We start from the raw sequence: 25,567 nt of genomic DNA, 5'->3' as shown, positions 1-25,567 counted from the left end.
TCAATCTCGAGAGGAAATGAAGAGTATCCAGCCCAACTGGTTTACACAGGCGTCGATACCTTAACAAGTCTTTATCTGAAACACTAAGCTGTCTTAACACCCCATTCCTATCTGTTCACCTGTTGTATTACAGGCAATAGCCCTCATGGAAGAATTCCGAGGCATAGACCGAGATGTGGAAGGATCTGCCAAGCAGTGGAGGAAGTGGGTAGAATCCGAGTGTCCAGAAAAAGAAAAGTTACCACAAGAATGGAAGAAGAAAAGTTTAATACAGAAGCTGATTCTTTTGAGAGCAATGCGCCCTGACAGAATGACATATGCTGTCAGGTGGGGCAGTCAGCATTCTCAGAAATGCAAGTTAACCTAGAAAAAACTTAGTTTTGGAAACTAGAAGAATCTGATGGAGGCATTTCCGGTCCATGTTGATGAGAGTGATTCGGCTGAAATTTTGATCTTGTGATCACTACTGTTGTTAAAATTTACTACATGCTAAACAGTGCGCTAGTCTAGAGGCAAACTCAGGGCATCCTTCCTGAACAGCTTAATTCTGAAATCTGCAGGGGAGACGGAACTGAAGGCAATATTCTAGGAAGAGAGATGGCTGTCAGCAGAGTTCAGAGGCCAGGAGCATGCATTATCCAAATGTAATGTCCATCGCCTTTATTCAGTGATGGCATTTTGGCTCCAAAGATTTTGCATGTCAAACAAAAATGAATTCCTTTCATGGAGACACTCATAGTCCCATAACTTTACAACCAATGCAATTTAAAAGCAGAAAGCCCCATCTACATCTTGGTTCAAGTGTCCTTTTTCTTTGCCCTTTTGGCTTCTAAATGGTAATATACGGCTTACTTCACACCAGTCGTGTTCTAATTGGAATTCACTAACCGAAGTGTTCTCGACTTCCTTCCCTGTGATCCTCCGCTTTCTCCAATAGTATTCACGTGCCCCTGCTTTTTCCCTTGGCTTTGTCTGGTTTAGCCAGTTTTCCCTTTGCAGATGCCTCTGCGGAACCGTACTTTACAAGTTAATTCTGCTCAGTCCTGCTTACTTTCTGCTAAATCTAGTGCTGCTGGAAAATAACCCCTGCTTAATTGAGCTTCCCTGTGTTAGAAACACCCCCAAAAACATTTGTATATTCATGAGAAACCCAGCAGGCTGGAAAATTGCATTGTGGCAAATCTAATGAACTGTTAATAAGTAATAAGGGGTCTGTCAGGGGGGTTGGGGGATACAAAGCAGGCAGCTGATGGTACTTAGGGGCGTCTCAGCAGCCCCCCCAAAATAGAGTATAGGCGTCTGATTTTCAAAGCTTCTAAAGCAGAGAGGGATTTCACTGAGACTACTGCATAAATCTAGTTGGATTCTTACTGTCATTCTAACAAAACATCCCACATGAAAAACATGGCTTGCTTCCTCCCTGTGCCTGTGGTGGAAGCTGATCCAAGTTATGACACTTTGCAAAGTCAGAACCACTGCTATGTCTTTTGCATTATTCTTTTTTATAGGAATTTCGTGGAGGAAAAACTGGGTGCAAAGTATGTGGAGAGGACCAGATTGGACTTAGTTAAAGCGTTTGAAGAAAGCAGCCCGGCCACCCCGGTGTTCTTCATCTTGTCTCCAGGGGTCGATGCCCTCAAAGACCTAGAGACCCTTGGTGAGTGGCCAGGATGCTTGCTGGCCTGCCCTCCCACCTTCCTTCTAGCCCAGGGCCCACCCACCCTTCCTTTCAGTTCCCAGTTACCTTAGTTTCTTTTTTCTCCATTTGTTGGAGATTGAGTGTATGGAAAATGTAAGGCTAATAACACTGTAGTCTGAAGAAATGTTCCAATGGCCCATTCCTCTGTTGGCATAAGGCAGGCTTCTTTTGTCCTGTTTTCTACCTTTTGACTATATCGGGGCCAGAGGGCAATTTTCTCCATGCTCATGTAATCTAATGCCCCCTGTGACTAAATAATGGTCATTAGAGCAAGTCTATTTGATTGTACCAGGCACTGTCGCTTTGTGCTTTGGATTACTATTCCCCACGGCACCACCGACAATACCAGGTTAATAGAGCTGTGACCTGACTGTGCTCAATTCAAGTGTGGCCTCACAAGGTGAGAGGCTCCTGCGTTTCCCCAGTGAGCTGCTCCCGTCAAAAACGCATGCGATATCTGCCACATGTTGCTCCTTTTTATGAGGGAAATGCTTTGCTACTCCTGCAAGAGTTTATAAAGCTCAATAACAATGCTTGCCATCTATCAAAACGTCAAAAGCTTCATTACCATAAAACCAGAGGAAATGATTTCCACCGGCTTTGCTAATGCTTGCAAGGCAGCAGCTGTGGAGAGCTCAAAATGCTGCTTGTTGAAACCAGAGGTTTCCTGTGGATTCTTCAGGAACGTGACTTAGCAGGTAGCCGTGGTGACCACCAAATGGACCACAAAATTCCGGACTCTTCTCACCTCTCTCTGATTCACTTTTCCTCTCCCTGTGTTGTATTCTCCCACAGGCAAAAGGCTTGGGTTTACAATTGACTCGGGAAAATTCCACAATGTGTCTTTAGGACAAGGTCAGGAGAAGGTGGCAGAAATGGCATTGGAGAAAGCTTCCCAAGAAGGACAGTGGGTCATACTCCAAGTGAGTATTACGTTTTCATGGAAAACACTAGGAATGAACAAAGGGAGCTGCCCAACCCAACGGGAATGATCCTTTCACACAAAACTGGTGATTTGGAGTCCAAGGAGTATTCTCAGCAGTAATGACAGCTCAAAGGCGATAAGAGGCTCTGCTGACAAGGATAGCATCATCTTTTGAGGGATTTTCTAAATATTGTGCTTTAAAATTAACAACATTAGAGAGAGTCCCACCATTCTTCTGACATACAGATCGCTGGAATACTCCAATGGTGCTTGAGGACAAACAGGCTTGTACAGACTGCCAGCTCCGATGGATGATGTGATAGTTCTCATCTGCATCGTGCCTGAAAATTCAGAGTGTTTTTATATATTATCTTCTGCAACTCTAATTCTGCCCCTGGCTAGGTGTGTACCATTCCCTTTGTTTGTACATTAGGGAGATTAGAGTAGCCAACCTTTGATCCCTTTTCAGGCTAGCATTATCTGGGTCTGTGATTCTACAGCCCAGTGTCCTCCAGGTGGCTCCCTTGCCTGGGGATTCTAGCAAGAGCCCAGGAACCAATGGAGCCCAGCCCAGCTTTAGGGGCCCCCTAGTAGCCTTGCCGACAGGCTCCTTCTGTAGGAAGACATGACAGTTGTCTCAGCAGGTCTGGGAACAGCCATTTGATTCACAGCACAGTGATCCTAAAGGTTCTCATTTATGTGCCACACTCTTTACTAGGCAATTTGCAGGATGCATGATTTCTAATCATACGGCAAAGCCTCAAGGGGAGATGTTGTCACCCCCGTTATAAAGATGAGACAAGTACCCTGGAAAGCCTCAAGGCCACAGAGCTGGAAAGTGGCAGAGGTGGTGGTACTTGAGTCCAGGGCTCTCTGGCACCAAGCGACATTCTTTCCACTACCCATGCTGCCACCCTCACACAAAGGTACAGCACTGGCCTCTCAGTGTCTCCACTATCCAGGGTTGATGCATTTTACATTTCTGCTTGAAATAAAATTGGATTCATGAAGAAGCTGCACATAATCTGAGCAGATCATAACCTTCTGGGAGAGGAATTACCTACTGCTTACCTGAGACCTGAACAGAGACCGTAGTAAGGTGACTTGGGCTGGTGTCCCCATCTGAGGCTCACAAAATCAGTTGGGTAATAGTGGTGGGTTTTCTCAGAAACAGCAGTTGTCTCTCAGACCGTTGGGTAGATGCTGAAATCTTCCTACAAGAGTTCTCTGAGCGTTCTCATATGCCAGCGACTCAGACTCGTGAGAACCTAGGAGGGGTGCAGTTCTCCTCAAAAGAACGTAGCGTTCAAAGTAAGATGTTTGTTATTTTTAAATCTATGCTAAGCTACCAGTTGCCCCCAAAATGCAAGTTGTTAAGTTTCACTGTTAGAAAAATATCAAAAGACCTTATTTCGTGAAGGGTCTGCTTTAGGACATCTATTCTAGTCCTTTGATTTCTATCCTTAGTGAGAAGCTAGTAGGTTAGAATGTAACCGTTGAGCGGTTCCTCTCCACTCCCCACCCTACATACCCACACAAAAAATAATGGGGGAGGAGAGACCATCCCAGGCTTTTGACTGTCCCAGTTTCTGGAGGTTTCCAGTATCCCTTTAATAGACAGTTAAAAGAGTCGCAACACTTGGAAGAATGAAACCGGTCTAATGGGAACTTGTTATCATGTTTGTGATTTACATTCAATTGTATTGGGATAGGCCTATGTTATGTATGCACATGCTAGTAAGTTCTTCACCAAACTCTGCAATGGCCAGTTGCTATGATCAGATATAGTCCCTCTGGGGATGTGTAGCTAGCATTTTATCAAAAGCCCACACTCCAGAGAAAACGATCACAAAGGCATCAGGCTGGCAGCCTGTCTTTATCTCAGACCCCCATCAGGTGGCTTGTGAATTAACACAGTGGGTTTTAGAAATCATTTTTCATGGGCAAAATGGGTGGTTTTCAATATATGTGGATTGGCTAAAGATGTTGCACAGGCCTTGCTGCCCTTGGACAAGTAGGTGCGAGAATCTAGCCAGTCACACAACCAGCATCGTCAAGACATGGCTCCCAGGCTGGATCCCAAGGGCGCCTGTGTCCAGGGGTGGCTTGCTTGGAGGTCTGTCTGTCCACTGATTCCAAAATCTCTGCCTAGAAGATGTTTGCATTTGTTTCAAGGAAATTTTTCAAGTAAGGTATTGTTGTAGTCCATAAGATAGAGAATTAGGACATATTTGAGCTTACAAAACAGGTTTCATTGTTGTTTTTGTTCTTGCTTGCTTGTATGTGTGGCACAGGTAAGTGTGAAAAGTAAGTCTCATTATAATCTAGCAGCAAGCATGTAGGGGAGGAAACTGAGAGAGTCCTAACCTGCTGTACAAATTTGCCAGGGTTGCCATGCCAAACTATCACAGATGGGGTGGCTTAATCCAAAGAAATTTAATTTCTTATAGTTCTGGAGGCTAGAAATCCCAGCTCAAGGTGTCAGCAAGAATGGTTTCTTCTGAGGCCTCTCTGTTTGGTTTGTAGGTGTGTCTTCACGTGGTCTTTCCTCTGTGTCTGTGTGTCCTAATCTCCTCTGATAAGCACACCAGTCACACTGGATTAAAGCCCACTCTAATGACTGTATTTAGCTTCATTTATTTCTTTAAAGACCCTATTCCAAAGAGAGTCACATTTTCAGGTAACGCGGGTTAGGACTTCAACACATGAATTTGGGGGGAACACAATTCAGCCCATGACACCTACCAATGTTCAGTATCTGCCAAGGAGAAAAAAGCCTCATAATGTGAACAACTGAATTGGCATAGGTCTTTTTGGTGGTTGTTGTTGTTGTTGTTGTTGTTGTTGTTGTTGTTTTACAACAGAACTGTATCAAAAGAAGATACCTACATTACTATTCCCATCCCTGTTTGGCTTCATTCTCTGTATTTTTGTAGCTGTTCTCATCTTAAGTGTTTTTCTTTGTTGGAAATAATGACATTACTCCTGGGGGTTGATGTTTTAATCACTATAGCAAGGACCTCTCCAAAGGAGAGGTGAGATGTGGCTTTTCTACTTCTCTCCCAGCACCAGCTACCAAGCTATACGCTGTGGGTGCTTAGTATTGGAGGTGCAAATTCATGAATCATAAAACTCAAAATCAAAGAGTAATGGTGGTGACGTTTGTTTCTGGTGTGATTTCTGACAGCTCTAGGGTTTAAGAAAAACAACATGGCAGGAATGCATAGAATATCTTAACAAAGATTGCTTGCATTCTTCTTCAGCTAGCCTTTCATTCCTCACATCCTTTTTTTTTTGTTTGACATTGATACAAACCACAGAATTTATTCAGATTTCACCAGTTATGTATGCATTCATTTGAGTGTGTGTATGTGTATAGCTCTACTCAATTTGATCACGTGCGTAGCCTCAAGATACTCAACTGTCCCGTCACCCAAGACGCCCTTGTGCTACCCCTATATAGCCACACCTACACATCCCTAATTCCCATTTCTAACTCCTGGCAACCACTAGTCTGTTCTCCATTTCTACAATTATATTACTTTATAAGGCTATGTAAATGGAATCATGCAGTATGTGTCCCTTGGTTATTGACTTTCTTCATTCAACATAGTTTTCTTGAGGTTCATCCAAGTTCTTATGTGTATCATTAGTTCATTCCTTTCTATTGCTAAGTAGTGTGCCATCTGAATGTACCTAAGTTTGCCAAACCATTCACCCTTTGAAGGGCATCTGGATAGTTTCCAGTTTAGGGATATTATGAATAAAACTGCTACAAACATTTCTATGCAAATTTCTGCATGAAAACACATTTTCATTTCTCTGGGTTATATGCCTAAGGGTGCAATTGCTGGTAAACCCATTTTTCAGTTTTAAAAGGAAGTTTCAAACTATTTTCCAGGGTGACTGTACCATTTTACAGTTTCACCAGCAATGTATGAGTGATCCAATTTCTCCTCACTAATGTTTGGTGTTACCACTATTTTTTCATTTTATCCATTCTGATAGGTATATCGGATATCTCATTGTGTTTTTAATTTGCATTTTTCTAATGCCTGAAGATGTTGAACATTTTTTTTAATTATTAAATTTATTTGGGTTATATTGGTTAGTAAAATTATATAGGTTTCAAGTGTACATTTCTATAATACATCATGTATATATTGCATTGTGTGCTCACCATCCAGAGTCAGTTCTCCTTCAATCAACATATGTGACCCCCTTTTTCCTCTTCTACCACCCCCAACTCTGCCCTTACCCACTGGTAACTGCTAAACTGTTGTCTGTGTCCATGAGTTTTTGTTTCTTTGTTTGTTTGTTCCTTTGTTGCTTTCTGTTTTATATCCCATATACGAGTGAAGTCATCTGACTTATTTTGCTTCACATAATAATCTTAACATCCATCCATGTTGTTGCAAATGGCAGTATTTTATCTTTTCTTATGTCAGAGTAGTGTTCCATTGTGCATATACATATACCACATCTTCTTTATCCAGTCAATTATGGAAGGACACTTTGGTTGTTTCCATGTCTTGGCCACCGTAAATAATGCTGCAGTGAACATCAGGTTACATATATCTTTACAGATAAATGTTTTCAGATTTTTGGGGTAGATACCCAGGAGATGGATTGCTAGGTCACGTGGTAATTCTCTTCTTAATTTTTTGAGGAACTTCCATGCTGTTTTCCATAGTGGCTGCACCATCTCTCACATCCTTTTGAGTCCATGTTCTAATGAGTCAGAGTTTGAGAAGAGGAGGTTTCTATCAGAAATAAAACAGTGGGTAATCTGGTACATTTCTGGCCTTTGGTTTTTCTACTTGAACAAACTAACCCATATACGGCTCAGTAATTGAGTTTGAACTGTAACAAAGAAAAGTATCATGCAACTCAGAAGTGCTTGCTTGGTGTTGGAAATAGGTAAGTGTGTTGGAAGGGGATTTTGGTTTACGAAGACTACCTGTGGTGATTTGGAGCACTTAAATGTGGTTAGTGTTCGATTCTATTTTGTTTTGTTCCCCTAATATGACAATAAAGGAAAATTTAAATCATAGTTCTCTGAGTTTTCACCACATTCAGATATAGGAACATATTCTAATCCTATAATTTAAGTAATATACTTGTGTTTCACAGGAATTATAAGCCATACTGTCTTTCAGAATGTCCATTTGGTAGCCAAGTGGCTAGGATCCTTGGAGAAACTCCTTGAAACATTCAGCCAAGGAAGCCACAGAGATTACAGGGTTTTCATGAGTGCCGAGACTGCACCTACCCCAAGCAAACATACCATCCCTCAAGGACTCCTGGAAAATTCCATTAAGATCACTAATGAGCCCCCCACAGGAATGCTGGCCAATTTACGTGCTGCTCTCTACAACTTTGATCAGGTAAGAAAGCAAAAGAAGCCTGGTCTGACACTAAACTTAGGTTTTTCTCACAAGACTGGGGCTGTCATCTGCTCACGCATCTCATAGAGAGGGGTAAAGTGAAATCTTGAGGTCCATGTGTATGTGTGCGGTGTGTGTTTTAATCTCTAGAAAATATTGCCCCTGTCATTCCCTAGTCTAGTGACTAGAAAGTATATTTAAGTTTTACCCTTAAACTACAGCCATGTGTTTAAGGAGAATGAACTTTGAGGAACCTGCTTATTGAAGACAAGTGTGGCAGATGACTGTCTCTTACCCCAGAAAGAGGAAAATAGTGACGATCACAATAGTGACATAGGAAGAGTTTCAGTATAATAGTTAATATTTTAAATCTGGTTTTGATATTAGTAAATTTAAACACTTATTTTCAGATTATATCCATACTAACTTCTTAATTGTATTTTCGTTTCTTTCCAACATGAAAGAGAAGTGAATTAATATGTACATAAATAATGATATCACCATTACCATTATTTTCCTTGTCCAAATGATCACATCTATGGGTATCATAATCAAGCCTTTCAGTTTCCTTTGTTGCTATTTCTCTGAGTTCCCATTCCTTTTTCTATTTTCTTAGAAATCCTTGATGTGGGGTAGCCAGTTAGCTCAGCTGGTTGGAGCATGGTGCTGATAAACACCAAGGTACTCAGTTCAGTCCCCACATGGGCCACTGTGAGCTGCACCCTCCTTAAAAAAAAAGAAATCCTTGATAAACAGAATTTTTATTAGGAAAAGCAGAATGAGTCCTAAAGGAAATTCATATGATTTGGTGATAAATATTCGATCTGGTGTTAGAAATGTTATCATTTCTCTATGAAGCATGCCAACATGCTTAACTTTTCTCTAGTACCTTCTGGGCCAGTATTACGAAGAAATTATAATAGTTATGAAGGAATTATAATAATTGGCTACCTAAAAATATAGTTTTGAAGAGTACAGTTAATTACTTAATTAAATAATTGAGTAATTTGTAGCCTATATACACACAGTAGGCTGTGTAAATAGAAGGCACTCAAAAAAATCCGGTTGAATTGATTTGCAGTATGCTTTTTGTGAACTATAGCAGGCTTGTATTTGTATTTTTGATCATCCTTCAGTTTATAACTTCTGACCGTTCATGACAGTCTCAAGCTCTTTCTCAAAGTAAGTACAAGAGAGGAATTTGATACATTTAAGTGGGATTTATCTAACTCCTTAAAACAATGTTTTTTATTTGTGAAAAGTGAGCATTTCATGAACAAATATGCTTCAGCCCAGTTGTCCTTCAGCTTTTTTTTTGTAAGAACGCCTCTGATAATCTGATAAAGCTTTAGACACGCTCCCTAGAAAAATGCATATTAGAAAATTCATTTCATATAATCATAGAGATAAGCAGACTCCCAATGCCTATGTATGAATTCCTTCCCCAGTTAAAAACAACCTGTTCTAGTTTATGCATGCAGGTATCAGTTCTTTTAACTGCTATCTGGAAAGCCACTTTTATTAATCAAAGGCTACATTTATTGGAAAGGATCTAAAAACTTTAAGGTGTAATATTATTTCTTATCTAGTGGAAAGGATCCCCTGAAATAATAAGACTAAATTTGATCATAAGTAGCAAAAGCGAAGATAATCAAAGTGATTTACTAAATAAACTTCCCATCAAACCTATTTTAGCCAAAACCAAATAAACAAATAGAAACTCTAAAGAAAATCTAAAATTTTTCAGAGCCCTTTATGAGTGCTGACCTGTCATTATGTTAGAAAGCAAGATGTGATTTTATTCAGATTATAGAATTGACGGGTATTAGCCTGTGCTCCCTGGCTATCTCTGAATAGGTTCCCAGCACCCTTTTCTCAGTTAGAATTATGATCGGCTACTTATGAAAGAAGTATAAAACAATAGTGACTTAAGCAAGGTTAAAAAGTATTTCTACCATCAGAGATTTCTGGAGGTGGGTCACTCAGAGCTCATATGTGTCACCACAAAATTGTCAACCCAGTTTCTTCATGGTTTACCATTCCATCATTTCTAGGTTGGGCTTGCCATGGTCTCAGGTGGCTGTGAGAGTTGAAGCCTCCATATCTGTGTTCCCGACAATAGGATGAAAGAAGGAACAAAGAAGATGACAAAGAGAACATGACTGCTTTCTTTTAAAGACATTTCCTACAAGTTAATATATAATATTTCTTCTTTTATCCCATTAGTCAAACTTAGTCACATTGCATTACCTAGCTGCAAGAGAGGCTGGAAAAGCAAATTTATCTTGGGCAGCCATATGCCCAGCTAAAAGTCAGCAAGAAGACATTTTAGAACAGGCAATTTTACTGGTCTCTATCACAAACCTCCTCCTTCCTCAAATCTCCTTGTGTCATCCTGGGTGTTCTGTGTTGTTGCCATGGTGCTACCTTGATGAAGCCTGTGACATGGACAGAGGGTGATGAATGCCATCTACCTTGGTACTTATTTGGATTAGGGAAATGAGTTCCAGTCACTCATGTTGCCCTTCTCAGATGGGAAAATCACCCAAGGGATCTAGGCAAGTTAACTATTCTGTTGGTGTGTTTTTTGTTTTGTTTTTTGTATGCTTTAATTTTCAAATCCAACTAAATTTGTATTTTTAACCTTCCCCCCAAATCAGAATTTACATCCAAACTTTGACACATGTGTTCATAAGAATAAAGTTCATTTAATATTAGTCTTTTATTACCCTGAGCTTTCCAGAATTTTTATGTAAATATGATCATTAAGTGACCATGATGTAAAGAACCATTGTAGGATGTTGCCTACCTATGCCTCTTTCAGCTCAATAGGATCTGCCTCTTGAAGATGTCATAAAGGAGTACTGTTTGGGCTCCTTTCATACCCAGATACCAGGTTTTTAAAATAACAATATAAATTTTCTGTAATATTTGCAGCAGAAACAAATAATTGGTCATTGTGCATATAACATTGGCATCAGCATTATTATGTGCATGCCGATGTTTGCTCCCTGTTCACAGTGCTGTTTGTACATTTTCTGATATTTAGTTGCTTGTGACTTGGTTTATAAAAATACAGCTGACCTGACCTGAAATGTGGGATGATAGGTAGACTCATACTTTTTCTTAGGAACTCCTGATTCACATTTTCTTTCAGTGGCATTTATATTATCAGAAAGGACATAATGAAATGGGCATTGACTTGTGTCTTTTTTTTTTTTTAAGAACTGAGGATAAAACTAAGTCAGTTATATGAAATATAGATGGAATTAATGTACTTAGTGTCGTAGTACCTTTGTTTTTTTTAAGGGAGGTATTAGGTGACTTGTTAGTTCATAATTCCTCGTTAAAATTTTGATACTTCTATTTGGTCTCCTAGAACTTTTTTACATTTAAAAATAATATGTTTTTATATCCTCAAGATTAATTCCAGTTATATGGTTTCTCTTTTCTTCCTTCACTCCTTCACAAGCTTGCCTTTTATTGACGTTTAGTTGTGGAAATTTTTTTTAATTTTATTGAAAAGTTATTTTTAGTGATTGTATATTTCAAAACCCCATCAATTACCTAGAAATGGCCTCCTGATTTAGTTGGGTCTGCACTGTATCTGGGCTGGCCAATTCTAGAACTGTATTTGGTGGTAGCCCTGGATTCTGATGAAACTGATACAGAAAGAAACTAAAAAGCTCTTCTGGTCTTGGACCAAGAGAACAATTCTAGTTCTGGTTTAAACTTTTATCAGAAGTCCCCCTGGGAGACTAGATTTGAACTCCCATCCAAAAGATGCTACATATACTTTGTAGGTGGCCCAAGTTGTCAGATCCATTTTAAATGTAGACTGGTTATCCTTTGGTCTTTTTAAAGGACAAGGCAGGAAGGTGCAGATTTGACCTTATCTTCTTCTGCTGCCCAATCTCAGATAAAGGAATAGGCCTCGACTTTTCCTTGTTTGCCTCCCAGAACTGCCTAATCTGAGGATGGGTAAAGTACTGTCTTCACACCATAGATGGGTTGGTTGTTTTTTACCGTTTAACTTCATGGCTGTTGGGGCCATAACCATATCAATATAGCATACCAGGACTGAACTTTCTCTCTGTGTTTTCAAATAAATCCTACAGATCTAGTCTATAGGGCATATATTTTCCATATGCCATTCTGTCATCTCAACAATGACTTTTCCTTCTAGATCTTTGGAAGGAAACCTTTTGTCATGGTGATTGTATTAGTTAAGGGTCAGCACAAAATAATAGTGTTTCAAACAAGGTAATTTCTCTCACACATAATTGGCAGCTCTGTTCCATGAGATCAGCCACATCACCAAGCTGATGTGTGCCTCTACCATACGTAACTATGGCTTCCATGCTTGTCCAATTGTTATCATTTCTAGCCTTCAGAAAAGGGAAAAGAGTGACAACCAGGGAGAGCAATTTCCTTTTAAATAAATGATAAAGTTAGACCTATCACTTCTCAAATTCTGTCAGCAAAAATATGGTTATATAGCACATCTGGCTTCAAGAGTGGCTGGGAAATTGTCTTTTGATAGGTGACCATGTGCCCAAATAACCTGCATTACTATGAAACCAGGGGCAAAGGAGAACTGGAGTTAACTAGTATTCTGCTTACAGTGAGGAAACTAAGACGATGTCCTTTTGTCATCCAGATTTTACAAGGAAACTGTGCAGAAAGAAATGGTGTCAAGTTGTATTACTACTAGTCAAAATGAATTGTCTCATTTTCTAGTGAACTTAGAAGCATTCAGAAGAATAACTAAAACAAAATGAAAGCATTCCTCTTAAATCAACAGACTGTCAAATGCCAAATAGTCTCCTGTTATACTCTCGTGGGATAGGCAGCCATGCTGAAAACGGCATGTTACTTCTCTCCTAGATCTCGCTCAAAGTCCTTTACAAGATTATTGAAAACTCAGACCCTTGCCCTTGGAAACTGTACAGATGGATAATCAAACGTTTTTCTTTTCTCCTAGGATACACTTGAAATGTGCTCCAAGGAGCAGGAGTTTAAAAGCATCCTCTTTGCTCTGTGCTATTTCCATGCCTGTGTTGCCGGGAGACTGAGATTTGGCCCCCAGGGCTGGAGCCGCAGCTATCCTTTCAATCCTGGAGACCTCACCATTTGTGCCAATGTCCTCTACAACTACTTAGAGGCAAACCCTAACGTACGTGCCAGTGGTCAGAGAACCTCTTCTCAAGGAGTATACGGAGTTTGTCACTCTTTGAGCGCTATCAAAACGGATCACATTTCTCTTTTGGAGCTGTTATTGAAATGGCTGACACTATACATGCATCTTCTGCCAAGTGTGAAAATAAACCAATCGAAGGTTTTCTAGCAGTGGATGCTCAAACTTTGTAAGATAGGTCAAAGCAGTTCAACATCAGTAGCTTAGTGCCAAAAAAAAAATGTCCTTCATTATGTTAACAAAAACAGTGGTTTACATGTGCATATATGCCAGATTCATTAGGCAGGTAATGAAGCATTTGCACAAATGTAATTACATACAGCAATTCTGACAGTTCATAACACTGCATTAATAATCACTACAATTAGTCCTGATGATGGAAGCAATTTACAGCACGTCACAAGTATAAATAATGGTGCATTTCCTGCATATGTCATTATTATGTATTAAGGATGCCACCTTGTTGTGACTTTCTCAGTAATGTTCCCCTTGATTTGAAGTTAAAGGTAGATGAATGATTTTATTTCGTAGCTAAAATGTATTTTACAGATGGGAATGCCAATGCTTCATCAAGAACATTTGTGTAAACTTTTATAAACTCAGTGATTGGATTTCAAAAAGGAACCATTTATAAGGATTTTCTTGCTTAGTCCTCATAAGAGGAATTTTTTCTTTTAAGTTAAATTTGAGATATTTTTGCCAAAACCAACCAGGTGTTATCTCTAGGCCACACTTTCTACAAAGGGCCTTTAAAACAACTCATTCATGTTTCTATGGATACGTGGCTGTTTTATGTTCTTTTGGTAACGATTGTTAGAATTTTTTTGTTTGTTTTAATTTTTTTTATTATAGTTGACATTCAATGTTATATTAATTTCAGGTGTACAACATAGTAATTAGATATTTATATAACTTACGAAGTGATCACTTAATAAACCTAGTATCCATCTGATACCATGCATAGTTATTACACAATTAATGACTACATTCTACATGCTATACTTTCCATCCCCATCCCCATGTAACAACCAATTCGTACCTCTTAATTCCTTCCCCTTTCAAACCAATCCCTCTACCCCCTCCCATCTGACAACCATCAAAATATTCTCTATATCTATGAGTTTGTTTCTGTTTTATTTGTTTGTTTAATTTGTTTTGTTTTTGATTCCACAAATAAGTGAAATTGGATGGCATTTGTCTTTGTCTGACTTATTTCACAATACCCTCTAGGTCCATCCATATTGTTGTAGATGGCAAGATTTCGTTCCTTTTTATGCCTGAGTAATATTCCATTGTACATATGTACCACTTCTTCTTTATCCATTCACCCATTGATGGACACTTAGATTGCTTCCTTATCATGCCTACTGTAAATAATGCTGCAATGAACATATGGATGCGTATGTCTTTTCACATTAGTGTTTTGGGTGTCTTCGGGTAAATACCTGAAAGTGGAATTCCTGGATACTTCTTTGTCTCTTGTTATAGCTTTTGTTTTAAAGTTTATTTTGTCTGGTATAAGTATGGCTACTCCAGTTTGTTTGTTTATTTGTTTTCATTTTCATGAAATATCTTTTTCCAACCCTTTACTTTCAGTCTGTAGGCGTCTTTCAGTATGAAATGAGTCTCTTGTAGGCAGCACATGTAAAGGTCTTCTTTTCTTATTCAGCTACCCTGTGTTTTTGGATTGGCGCATTTAATCCATTTACATTTAAAGTAATTGTTGATAGATATGTAGTTACTGCCATTTTATTATTCATATTTCTGATTATTTTTTTCTTCTTCTTCTTAAAGAAATCCCTTTAATATTTCTTGTAATACTGGTTTGATGAACTCTTTTAGCTTTTTGTTGTCTGAGAAACTCTTAATCTGTCCTCTGATTCTAAACGATAGCTTTGCTGGGTAGAGTAATCTTGGTTGTGGATACTTGCTTTTCATCACTTTGAATATTTCATGCGAATCCCTTCTGCAAAGTTTCTGTTGAGAAATCAGCTGACAGTCTTATGGGAGCTCTCTTGTAGGTAACTAATTGATTTTCTCTTGCTGTTTTTAAGATCCTCTCTTTGTCTTTAACCTTTGGCATTTTAATTATGATGTGTCTCCGTGCAGGCCTCTTTGGGTTCTTCATGTTTGGGATTCTTTGCACTTCCTGGGCTTGTATGTCTGTTTCTTTCACCAGGTTAGGGAAGTTTTCAGTCATTATTTCTTCATATAGGTTTTCAATTCCTTGCTCTCTCTTTTCTCCTTCTGGTATCCCTATGATGTGAATGTTGATATGCTTGATGTTGTCCCAGAGGCCCCTTAAACTATTTTCCTTTTTTTTTTTTTTTTTTTTGGTGGGGGGGGATTTTTTTTTCCTTTTGCTGTTCTGATTAGATGTTTTCTGTTACCTTATCTTCCAAGTCACTGATTTGATCCCCTGTTTCATCTCATCTACTGTTGACTCCCTCTAATGTATTCTTCATTTCAGTTATTGTAGTCTTCATTTCTGCCTGGTTCTTTTTCACATTTTCTATCTCCATTTTTATGTTTCCTATTTCTTTGTTGAAATACTCACTGAGATCATTGAGCATCTTTATAACCACTGTTTTGAATTCCGTATCTGGTAGATTACTTGTCTCCATTTTGTTTACTGCTTTTTTTGGAGTTTTGTTCTATGCTTTCATTTGGGATATTCTTGTCTCGGCCCTTCCTATCAGTCTCAACATGGCTTCTTCTATATATCCTTACTTATAGGACTGCTGTTTAGCTAGACTTTAGGCATTTCTCAGTGAGGGTTGTTTCGTAGTTTAGTTGTAATTTTGATGTGGTTGTGGAAGGAGGCAAGCACAGCATTCACCTACTCTGCCATCTTGACCAGAAGCCCCCATTGTTACAATTTTTGTTGTCAGAGTTTTCTCAAGCTTCAAAGGTGATTTGACAGCTATCAGAATGTATACACTTGGTATACAACATGGGTATGTTCTCCCAAGAGACACATTTTAAATAAGTGGTATCCAAAATAAATGGCTTTAGTAAGGTATGTGGTGACCAGTATTCCATATCTAACTTTTAAATCAATGAAATTAAAAAGTCTTCATACTTCAAGCATATTTTAATCCTTCTAATTAATAATATTTTCTGTTGATCTTAGCACGTTTTAAGTGTTGCACGTAAAATTGATTGTTGTAATAGTTCTGGGTAGAAAATAAAATGGACCACTTAATACTTTTATTCAAGCCCGTCATAACTGTTTCCTGAGGCTGACAAGTAATATTATCCTATTTCAGCTGAGTCTTGTACATGATTGAGGTAGAAATGAAGGGGAAAAAGAGAGAGGAATTGACATGTGTGTTTCTCTCCAGCTCTCACTTCCTGAGTCTTAGCAGCACCAGGTGGCCATTTGAATCATGCTGTGTCCTGCTGCTTCTCCCACTGGTGTTCAGAACAGCACAGCCTTAGGTTTTTAACTCATTCACTTGTCTCCCAGATGTCTTGACCTGAGTCATTTGCTAAATATCACAAAGCAAGTTACCAGGATTGGAGAATTAAGTTAATATCGGCACATAGTTTGGTTGGGCAAAATGACCCTTTCAAGGTGTCTGTCAAAACCAGAGCTCTGGATTTGAGGAAAGAGAATCAGTTATCAAGAAGGATAGACCCTTGGTAGAACAAAATCTTGAGGGAGATAGATACTGTATGGATAGTGCCTGCTATCCATATTAATTAAATGTAATCAGAAAGGGAAATAAAATTAAGTCTTTGTTTCCAATCCATTTCAGCTATATAGAAGGTAGTCCATGGGGTTGTTGAGAGAACAGTGCAGTCTAGTCATTTTTATATTTCATTCATATCAAACCAGCTTAAAAGAAACACACATTTGAGGTTCATTTATTCATATTCAAATAAACTTGTAACAAGTACATTGGGCTAGTTGAAGCAATTTTACTTGTTCTGTCACGTCATGCAACAAATGAAGGCTATAATTAAGTTTTTACTTGAACTGTTGGGAGGCAATATATTGCCCCCAAGGATATAAAAGTTCCTTTCTAGAAAGGCTTCGTCACAAACTGGCATGTTTTGCAAACCCAGAAGAAGCTAAAGGGTAGCAAAGAGAGACTTCCAACTCTGCTAAGCCAAATAAAGAGGAGATACAGTGATTTCTTGAATAAAACATGGTGTAGTCATGAGTTATATCGCTTAAACAATTAGGTAGGCCCGTTATGCTATAAACTGAGCCCTCAAATGAATTTGTGGCAAAGGGATTTGTTTGCCTGAACTTTTGGAGGGTGATGGAATTCTAAATATACCCCGAATTCAAATTATATGGGTTTGCTTTTCCTGAATCAGATCATAAGACCTAATGTAAATCAGACCATAAAAACATGTCATACCTCAAAGGCCCTGGTAACCAATACCCTGTAGTGATTTCCGGATGAGATTGTGAATGTGCGAACTTTCTCTGCATAACACATTCTAGGACTAATTAGCTTTAAAATCTGCATAAAAATCTCACTGGTAGTGAATTTTCACTGAATGTATTAAAACACACTGGAAACGATCCTCTCAAGAAATCCTATGCAGAAGCCTAGACAATTTCTGAATGTCTTTTACAAGGCCAGCGCTCTAAGCCCTGAGCTATGGGGCCTAAACCTCTTTTAAATGTTCCTGCTGGTGGGGGCTGGGGAGAGCATTGGGTTTCAGGGGCATGTAGAGAGCCATGTGCCTGCCCCCTGAGGCAGATGCCCTGGGCCTGGACGCGAACACTTGCTTGATTTTCCCCCAGGTGCCATGGGAAGACCTCCGTTTTCTCTTTGGTGAGATCATGTACGGAGGCCACATCACAGATGAGTGGGATCGCAAACTGTGTCGGGCGTATTTAGAAGAATTCATGAATCCATCCCTGGTAAGACACTTTTAAAATTCACTTCGCTGAGGAGAAAATTCTGGTGAGAATTTTAAAATTTTTTATTACATAACTAATTCTTAAATGATATTGAGGAGTCTTGGCTTTTTGTAAGTATATTCTGACCCACCTTCAAGAGAGTTTGGAAATCTGTTCGAAATGCAGAGTCTTAGGCCCCATCCCTGACGTATAGAATCAGAATCTGTGTTTTAATGAGACAGCCCAGGGGACATCTGTGCATGGGTGTGAAGCATTCTGACATGCCCTGACCCTCTGGACCTTCAGAATAACTGTGTGAGGTATGCAGAACTGACAGGTACCCCATTTTATAGACAAAGAGTCTGAAGTACAGTGATTTGCCGCAGGTCACTCAGTTTGTCATGGGCAAGAGCTCTAGCTGGAAGATCGATGTATTGATTTCAATTTGAGGACTCGGGAAATTAGTGAAATCTATAGTTTTCCACTGTCTTAGAAGCCATGGAGTCGTCTAAATTTCAGTCATTAACTCCTAACGTGCTCAAGAAAAACATAGTGACTTTAGAAACCAGTTCTTCCTTCTTTGAGGAAGGAGAAGAGCACCCCTGTGCTGGAATTTAAAGACAGGAGGCACCGTTTACCCACTTCTCATCTTACCAACCCTATGTCTGTGTAGACTGAACACCCATGTGGTTCAGGAACAGGGCTGTGTTTTTTGGCCAAAGTACTCAGATCTTGTTTTCCACATTAAAGTAGCTGAAAGTGGGGGCCACACTTTTTTGATACTCTCTCTCTCTCAGAAGGTTTCCAGACTCATGGCCATTGCATGATTATTTTTTGGAAACCCAGGGCACCCTACACCATGTCATCTCTACTCCCAGTTGGACAAAAGAACTGTTTAGAGCAGTGCCATTTTTTTATATAGTTTGAACAACCTTCTGTTTATAATTTCTTGAGGACTTCATCTCATAAAAGCATTATATAGTTCTGATCACCTTCCCTGAGTCTATTTTGAAAAGTAATGTGATCACGTGTTAGAAAACATGCTGTATTGCAGTCTAATATAGAAAATTTGGGACAGATTATTTTTTTACTACTTTTAATAACGTTAAACAATTTGTGGGGCAATGCAGGAAAAAACTACTTTCCTGCCATGTGACCATTAAGTGTTTCTTTTGATTGTGAGGCTCTTGGTCTTAGTTCTGAATGAGCAGAATTTCACAGGTCAGAAAGACACTTTCAATTTGACACAATTGGAAGTCGCTCCTCAGAAGAGGTCTGGGAGCAGGTTACCATGGCGACGGGAAAGCTAAACAGTGTTGAAGCGCGACCTTTACAGAGGCTGATTTCTCAGAATGATGGTGGAGGTCAGGGGCAGAGTGAGAAGCTCGGGCTGATGTTTCCTCTCTGGCTCTGGCCTGAGGAGAAGGAGCGAATTACTGTTGCCAAACGAGACAGTCCATTAACCTTCACAAGTCTGAACTCCCATTCAAATAATTGTAAAATAAAGACAGATGATAGAAGCTGAGGGGCAGCCCTGGAGTGTGTGTTAGCCCTTTAGAAATGTCGGTACCTGCCTTTCCCATGCAGATCTGGTGTGGTTTTCAGGATCCAAACACTACATTTGCAATCTTGCATCCACACCGGACAGTGCTACCTGTTCAACTTACCAAAGGAAGGTAAAGCCCTTACTGACTTGGTGGCAGAGTCTGCAAAACCCCCGTTATTTCGTTCCCATGCAGATGTTTCCTGCTCATGCTGTTTATGTTGTTAGGAACTTGGTCTAACACTTCAGCGTCTGCAGGTCCTCCTGTTGCCACTTCTCACATTGGTTCACTGATTTGGAAATTGGTATCTTTGGTTGCATTGGAACACGACCAGAAAGCACCCCATTAGTGATGTGGGGTTTAGAGCTCCGCTGCTCTCGTGAAAGGAATTGGAGTGCTTTCACTGACATGAAGACGGGCGTGTTCGTTGTTGGATAAATGAGTCTGCAGTCAGGGGTTTTGGACAGCAATGTGCCTTAGAGGTTCTCTGGCCAAAGTTAGGGATCATTGAGATCATTCTCTCAGGGAAGGGGCATGCTTGGCAAGGCTAAACAAATAGTACAGTCAATTACTTTTAGAAAATAAGGTCTCTGGTCACCTGAAAGTTCTATATTAAAAATCTATTTTGATGATAGAGACTAATAGTCAAGAGGGGCTGGGCTTTGAAGTAAAAAAAAAAAAAAAAGCTTGGGGTTGGGTTCAAATTCAATTCTTCCTTGTGTTTTCTGTGTGATTTTAGACCTATCACTGAACCTGAGCCTCAGTTTCACCATCTGCAAAACAAGAGTGGCCCAACCCATGGGTTTGTTGTCAGGTTTAAATATTGGTGCAATGTTGGGACAAAAAGCTTACTGAATGAGAAATATTTTTATTATGAAGTATGCATTTGCCTAGTTTATATGTCATACTTGACACACTTTCTTGAATCTGTGATGCTAACAATGGAAACCATTGATGAAATCCCTGTTCAGTGCCGGGGGTCAGTACTACACCGTTCATGTGTATTATTTCTTCCCCTCACTGCAGACCTGCAAACTAGGCATTATTATCCCATGTAATCAAAAGGAAACCGGAGAGGTTGTTCAGTAGCAAAGCCAGGATTTGAACTCGCAGCCTCACTCCAAAGCCCACAGGTTTTTCTCTGCAGCACACCGCGTTCGCTGGAGTGCTAATCTGTTTGTGGTAACTGGGGCATGAGTCACCCAAACACTGACCTATGTCTGTATTGGGCACGGTGGGTGGCACAGGGTGACACCAAGAACAACCCTGGACAATCCAGGAGTTGGAGTTCCGGTTCTGCCACTAACTGGTTCAGCGTTGTGCAGGACCTCCCTGTGCCTCAGTTTATTCTTTTGTAAAATGAAGGTATTGTCTAGAAATTCACTAATGCACCTTCCAGTTCTAAAGACATCGAGATAATGTAATTCAATCTCAGGTAAGTTCTGAAAATCCCTTACAGCACTTTGGGACCATGGCATATTTTACTCATAGGCCCAGGGCAAGTGCACTTGTTTAGACTCACTGGGAGCTACTTGTCAAAACCAAGGCTCCTTGGAGAGGCAGCGGAGGAGGGGAGTCTTTTATTAAATACCAGGAAGGAAACTGTAAAAAGGACGGCAGTCCTATAGAGTCGGCAGAGTGGCAGGATGTGGCCTTCTCAGTTTCTAATAATTGTCCCTGGCACTGATTTCTGCAAAGGTAAGTTCAAGTAATTGATGATTTTTTCATGATGTGGAAGTTCATTCTCCTTGAGCACGATTCCACAGGTCCTTCTTTTCTTTTTTTTAATAGCTTTATTGAGATAATAATTCACAATCTCATAAAATGTACCAATTTAAATGGAATAATCCAAAGGTTTCAGTATATTCACAGTTGTACAGCCATGACCACCATCTATTTTAGAACATTTTCATCCCCCCAGAAAGGAACCCTGTATAGATGAGCAGTCACCATCCTGCCCTCCCCACCCCTCTCTCCCTAGCCCTAGGCAACCACTAATCTACTGTCTGTCTCTACAGATTTGTCTATTCTGGACATTTCATATAAATGGGATCATACAATAAGTGGCCTTTTGTGTCTGATACCTTTCACTTAGCATAATGTTTTCAGGGTTCATCCATGTTATAGCTTATATAAGTAGTTCCTTTTTTATGGCCAAATAATATTCCATTGTATGGGCACACTACATTTCGTGTATCCATTCATCAGTTGATGGACATTTCGATTGTTTCCACTTTTTGGGTGTTATGAATACCCAATACTGCTGTGAACATTCACGTACAAGTGTTTGTGTCGACATATATTTCCGTTTCCCTTGGGTATATACCGAGGAGTAATAGTGTCAGATCATATGGTAACTCTGTGTTTAACATTTTAAGGAACTCCCAAATTGTTTTCCCAAAGTAGCCGCACCACTTTCTATTCCCACCAGCAGTGTAGGAGGGCCTGATTGTCTCCACATCTTGCCAACGCTTTTATTGTCCATATTTTTTATTTCAGCCATCCAGGTGGGTGTGAAGTGCTATCACATTGCATTTCCCGAAAGACTAGTGACGTGGAGCATCTTTTCCTGTGCTTATTGTCCATGTGTGTATCTTGTTTGTAGAAATATCTTTGAGGCATAACAGTGACATTTTCAAACAGCCCTCCCACAAACACGAGATAGGTGGCCACCGTGCAGAGATCTTTACAGCTCTGGCTCCACCAGCAAAGTGCAGGTTTTCGTAAAAGCTCTTGAGTGGGAAGGGAGAACTGAGGGTCACATAGTTCCTTGAGTACCTTGAAATCTTTACAGTTTTCTTGAAGGAGAAGGAGAACACACGTCCCTGGATGAACCAATCCTTACTTTTCAAACTTTACTTGTTTGACATCATAGTGGGAATTTATAGTCGGCCATTTCCTAGGGTGTCTATTCCTTTCCAGAAAATCAAGATGTACTTGAAATAATCGTGTCTGCTCCTAGGACATAGGGAAGAACAAAAGTAACATTTACAAAAGCTTGCTATGTGCCTAGATGTCTGCATAGCTGGTCATTGCATTCTCACAGCCACACTCATTAGATTGCTAGTGGGAGCCTCATTTTACTGACAAAGAGATTGAAACCATGATAAACTGTCACTTTTTAAGGCCTCCAAACCATTCAGGGATGGGAACGGAACCAGGTAGGTCTGTCTAGCTGTAAACCTTAAGCCCTTTTCTCGGAGTTTGCTGCTGTCCTCGGCTTTTCTCATTGCTGAACATATAAAAGGCACTCTTCCCATGTTTTTAAAGACTGCCTAATTGTCCTTCCAGAAAGCAGGGACCATTTGCAGTCCCACTGGCATTATATGAACAGGCACTCAAACATCCAATCCCCGCAGTGTTTTAACACTTTTAAGTGGTTCCACTTTTTGGTTAATTTCTTTGCTTGAAATTGTTTTTATCTTCTTGTTTCTATTGAAGGACAATTTCACTGTGGCTCTTTAAATTCCTTTCATCTAGTGAGCACTAACAAAGAAGACCCAAGTCCTTGTTTATAGGGAATAAAGTTTGGTTCGGTTGTGTTTATTCCACTTTTGGTTTTATTATGCATATTTTCTGCCCATATTGTTATTTTGGCGAATTTATCTATCAGAGACTAATCAGATGAGTCTGAATATCCTTCAGTTTTCTTTTGGTCGCCCTGAGTCAAGTGAAATTTTGATTTCACCAGTTTTGATTATTCTTATACATAAATATGAAATGATAGAAAACGTGAATAAATAATGAAAAACAAACCAAGCTAATAGACATTGGTGGTGAGATAGTCCAGGTTGCTCTTTCTAATATTCCTTGGGTCAAGCTTTCTGTTTCTGGCAATATGAAAGACTGAACTTGAAACTCCTACCAGCCCCAAATTGAAATAGAAATGCTGACGCAGATGTTTAAAATGCCTTTTGGAATTGACAGACTGCGCATGACAGACTGAGGCACTGAGCTTCATGTCCAAGGGCACAGACTGTCAAGGAAATCTGGGATTGCAGGTTTGAGAAGGAAGGAACTAACTGCCCTCACGGATGACATGATTGTGTAGAAAGTCACTTATTTTGTCCCCATTAGATAGACTGAGAGTTCCGTGAGAACTAGGTCATATGAATCTTTTATACTTCCAAGGCTTATGTGGGTATATTAGGTGATCGATACATAGTATTGAATAAGAATGTGTGAATATTCACTTTGTCGCCGGGCAACAGCGTGTAGGGGCCAGATGGCATCACATACACAATTATAGAGACGAACCCCAGTTTCGAAAAATGATTTAGGAAATCTCGGCATACAATAACTACATTAGGTGATAGTTTTTGAAAAAGTAACATCCCCTCTCTATATATTTAAAACTGCATATAGACAGAATTTATAGCAAGAGAGACGGGGGAAATTAAAACAGATGTAATGGCCTCTGGGAACTAAAGAACAACCAGAAAAGAAAAACCGGAGAGTATGCTGCATGAACTAGAAAATTATCAGCACTTGAATGACTGTCTATATTTATGGCTGGTCAGAGTCTCAGGCCTATAAATGCTTTTGCTACTTTGTGAAGAGCTACAGTCTAATATTTAGGTTTGCTATTGCTCCTCACACTGCCTTTTGTTAAGAACCTTCCTCCACGTGGAATGTCTACCCTCTAGCCCCGCCTCATGAAGTGGGTGGACATGATGGGAGGCCTTATCACTCCAGGCTTTCATTCATTAGGCAACTCTGTACTGAGCACCAGTTACATGCCAGCAACTGTCCCAGGGTCTACGGCTCTTGAGGCGAGCAACAGATTCTGCCCTGAGTAGCTCAAGATCACGGGGAGGTACCACTGGTTTGACTCTTACTTTATACTGCCTTATAAAATGTGACTTATACACACACACTTACACATATTTTTCAATAAATGCACATCTAACTGTGTATGTTTATCAAATTCATATGTGTAACCTATGTAAAATAACTGGAAGCGGTACTGTGGAAAGTATGTACAGTGGGAAAGCATAGGGTAATGTACAGAGTCATACTAAAATGAGTTGGAAGGAAGGTAAAATCAAACATCTTCCTGGAGGCAAGTTACATGGTCTTGATTTCTCTCTGCAAGGGGGTGAATGCGTGGGAGAATCGATGACCCGAAGCATGTGACAGGGTGACCACTACACAGTAGATGGTTCAGCCCCCGTTCATCCCCTGCGTGTGCATGTGTTATGTCGCCCCAAGCAAGCTGCACACTAAGTCTTCTTAGGCTTCACGTGCTCCTTGCACTCGTCCCGAGTCAGCCTGGTGCCCTCCACACAGCAGAATGATCACTCAGGAAAGGGCCGTGGAACACTGCTGAGGCGCAGCTGTCTGCATAGCATTGTGCTGGGACCTGCTCAACATGTTTCGGAAGCAAAGACCAATGCCCATTTTGTTTAGAACTACCAACTTCTCCTTTTCGGTTGCAGATTGAAGATGAACTTATGCTGGCACCGGGATTCGCAGCCCCACCTAATCTAGATTACCCGGGCTACCACCAGTACATAGAGGAGATGCTTCCGCCAGAAAGCCCAACGCTGTATGGCCTCCATCCAAATGCTGAAATAGAATTCCTGACAGTAACATCCAACATTCTCTTCAGAACTTTGCTGGAGATGCAGCCCAGGAATGCACTCGTCAGTGACGAGCTGGGACAGTCCACAGAAGACAAGGTAGAGGGTCTTTCTTTTCTTCTCTACTGAGGTATACGTATATACAGAGCAATGTGCTAATGTGAAGCGTATGACTCAATGAATTTTTACCTTTGTGTACATATATCCATATACCCACCACCCAGATCAAAATACGGAACATTTCCAATACTCCAAAAGGATACTCATGCCCTTTGCCAGTCAATATGCCCCTCCCCCTCCAGATCTCTCTTCTTACCTCTGTCACCATACCCTGTTTCCCCAAAAATAAGACCAAACCGGAAAATGAGC

General features: G+C 40.1%; 1 protein-coding gene across 3 annotated transcripts in view; it reads left to right on the top strand.

The window, feature by feature from the left end:
• DNAH11 (dynein axonemal heavy chain 11) overlaps positions 1-25,567 on the top strand; it is a 294,793-nt gene that overhangs the window by 255,052 nt on the left and 14,174 nt on the right. For all 3 annotated transcript variants that reach the window (XM_033088403.1, XM_033088404.1, XM_033088405.1), the window contains 7 exons: positions 134-327; positions 1,509-1,657; positions 2,495-2,622; positions 7,784-8,011; positions 12,996-13,187; positions 17,974-18,093; positions 25,055-25,297. In XM_033088403.1, the coding sequence (XP_032944294.1) occupies positions 134-327; positions 1,509-1,657; positions 2,495-2,622; positions 7,784-8,011; positions 12,996-13,187; positions 17,974-18,093; positions 25,055-25,297 (1,254 nt within the window). The remainder of the gene's footprint in view (positions 1-133; positions 328-1,508; positions 1,658-2,494; positions 2,623-7,783; positions 8,012-12,995; positions 13,188-17,973; positions 18,094-25,054; positions 25,298-25,567) is intronic.

Source organism: Rhinolophus ferrumequinum, chromosome 20 (genome assembly GCF_004115265.2).
Source record: "Rhinolophus ferrumequinum isolate MPI-CBG mRhiFer1 chromosome 20, mRhiFer1_v1.p, whole genome shotgun sequence".
Lineage (NCBI taxonomy): Eukaryota > Metazoa > Chordata > Mammalia > Chiroptera > Rhinolophidae > Rhinolophus > Rhinolophus ferrumequinum.
The sequence above is the reverse complement of the archived record's forward strand: the minus strand, read 5'-3'. Positions and strand labels throughout refer to the sequence as shown.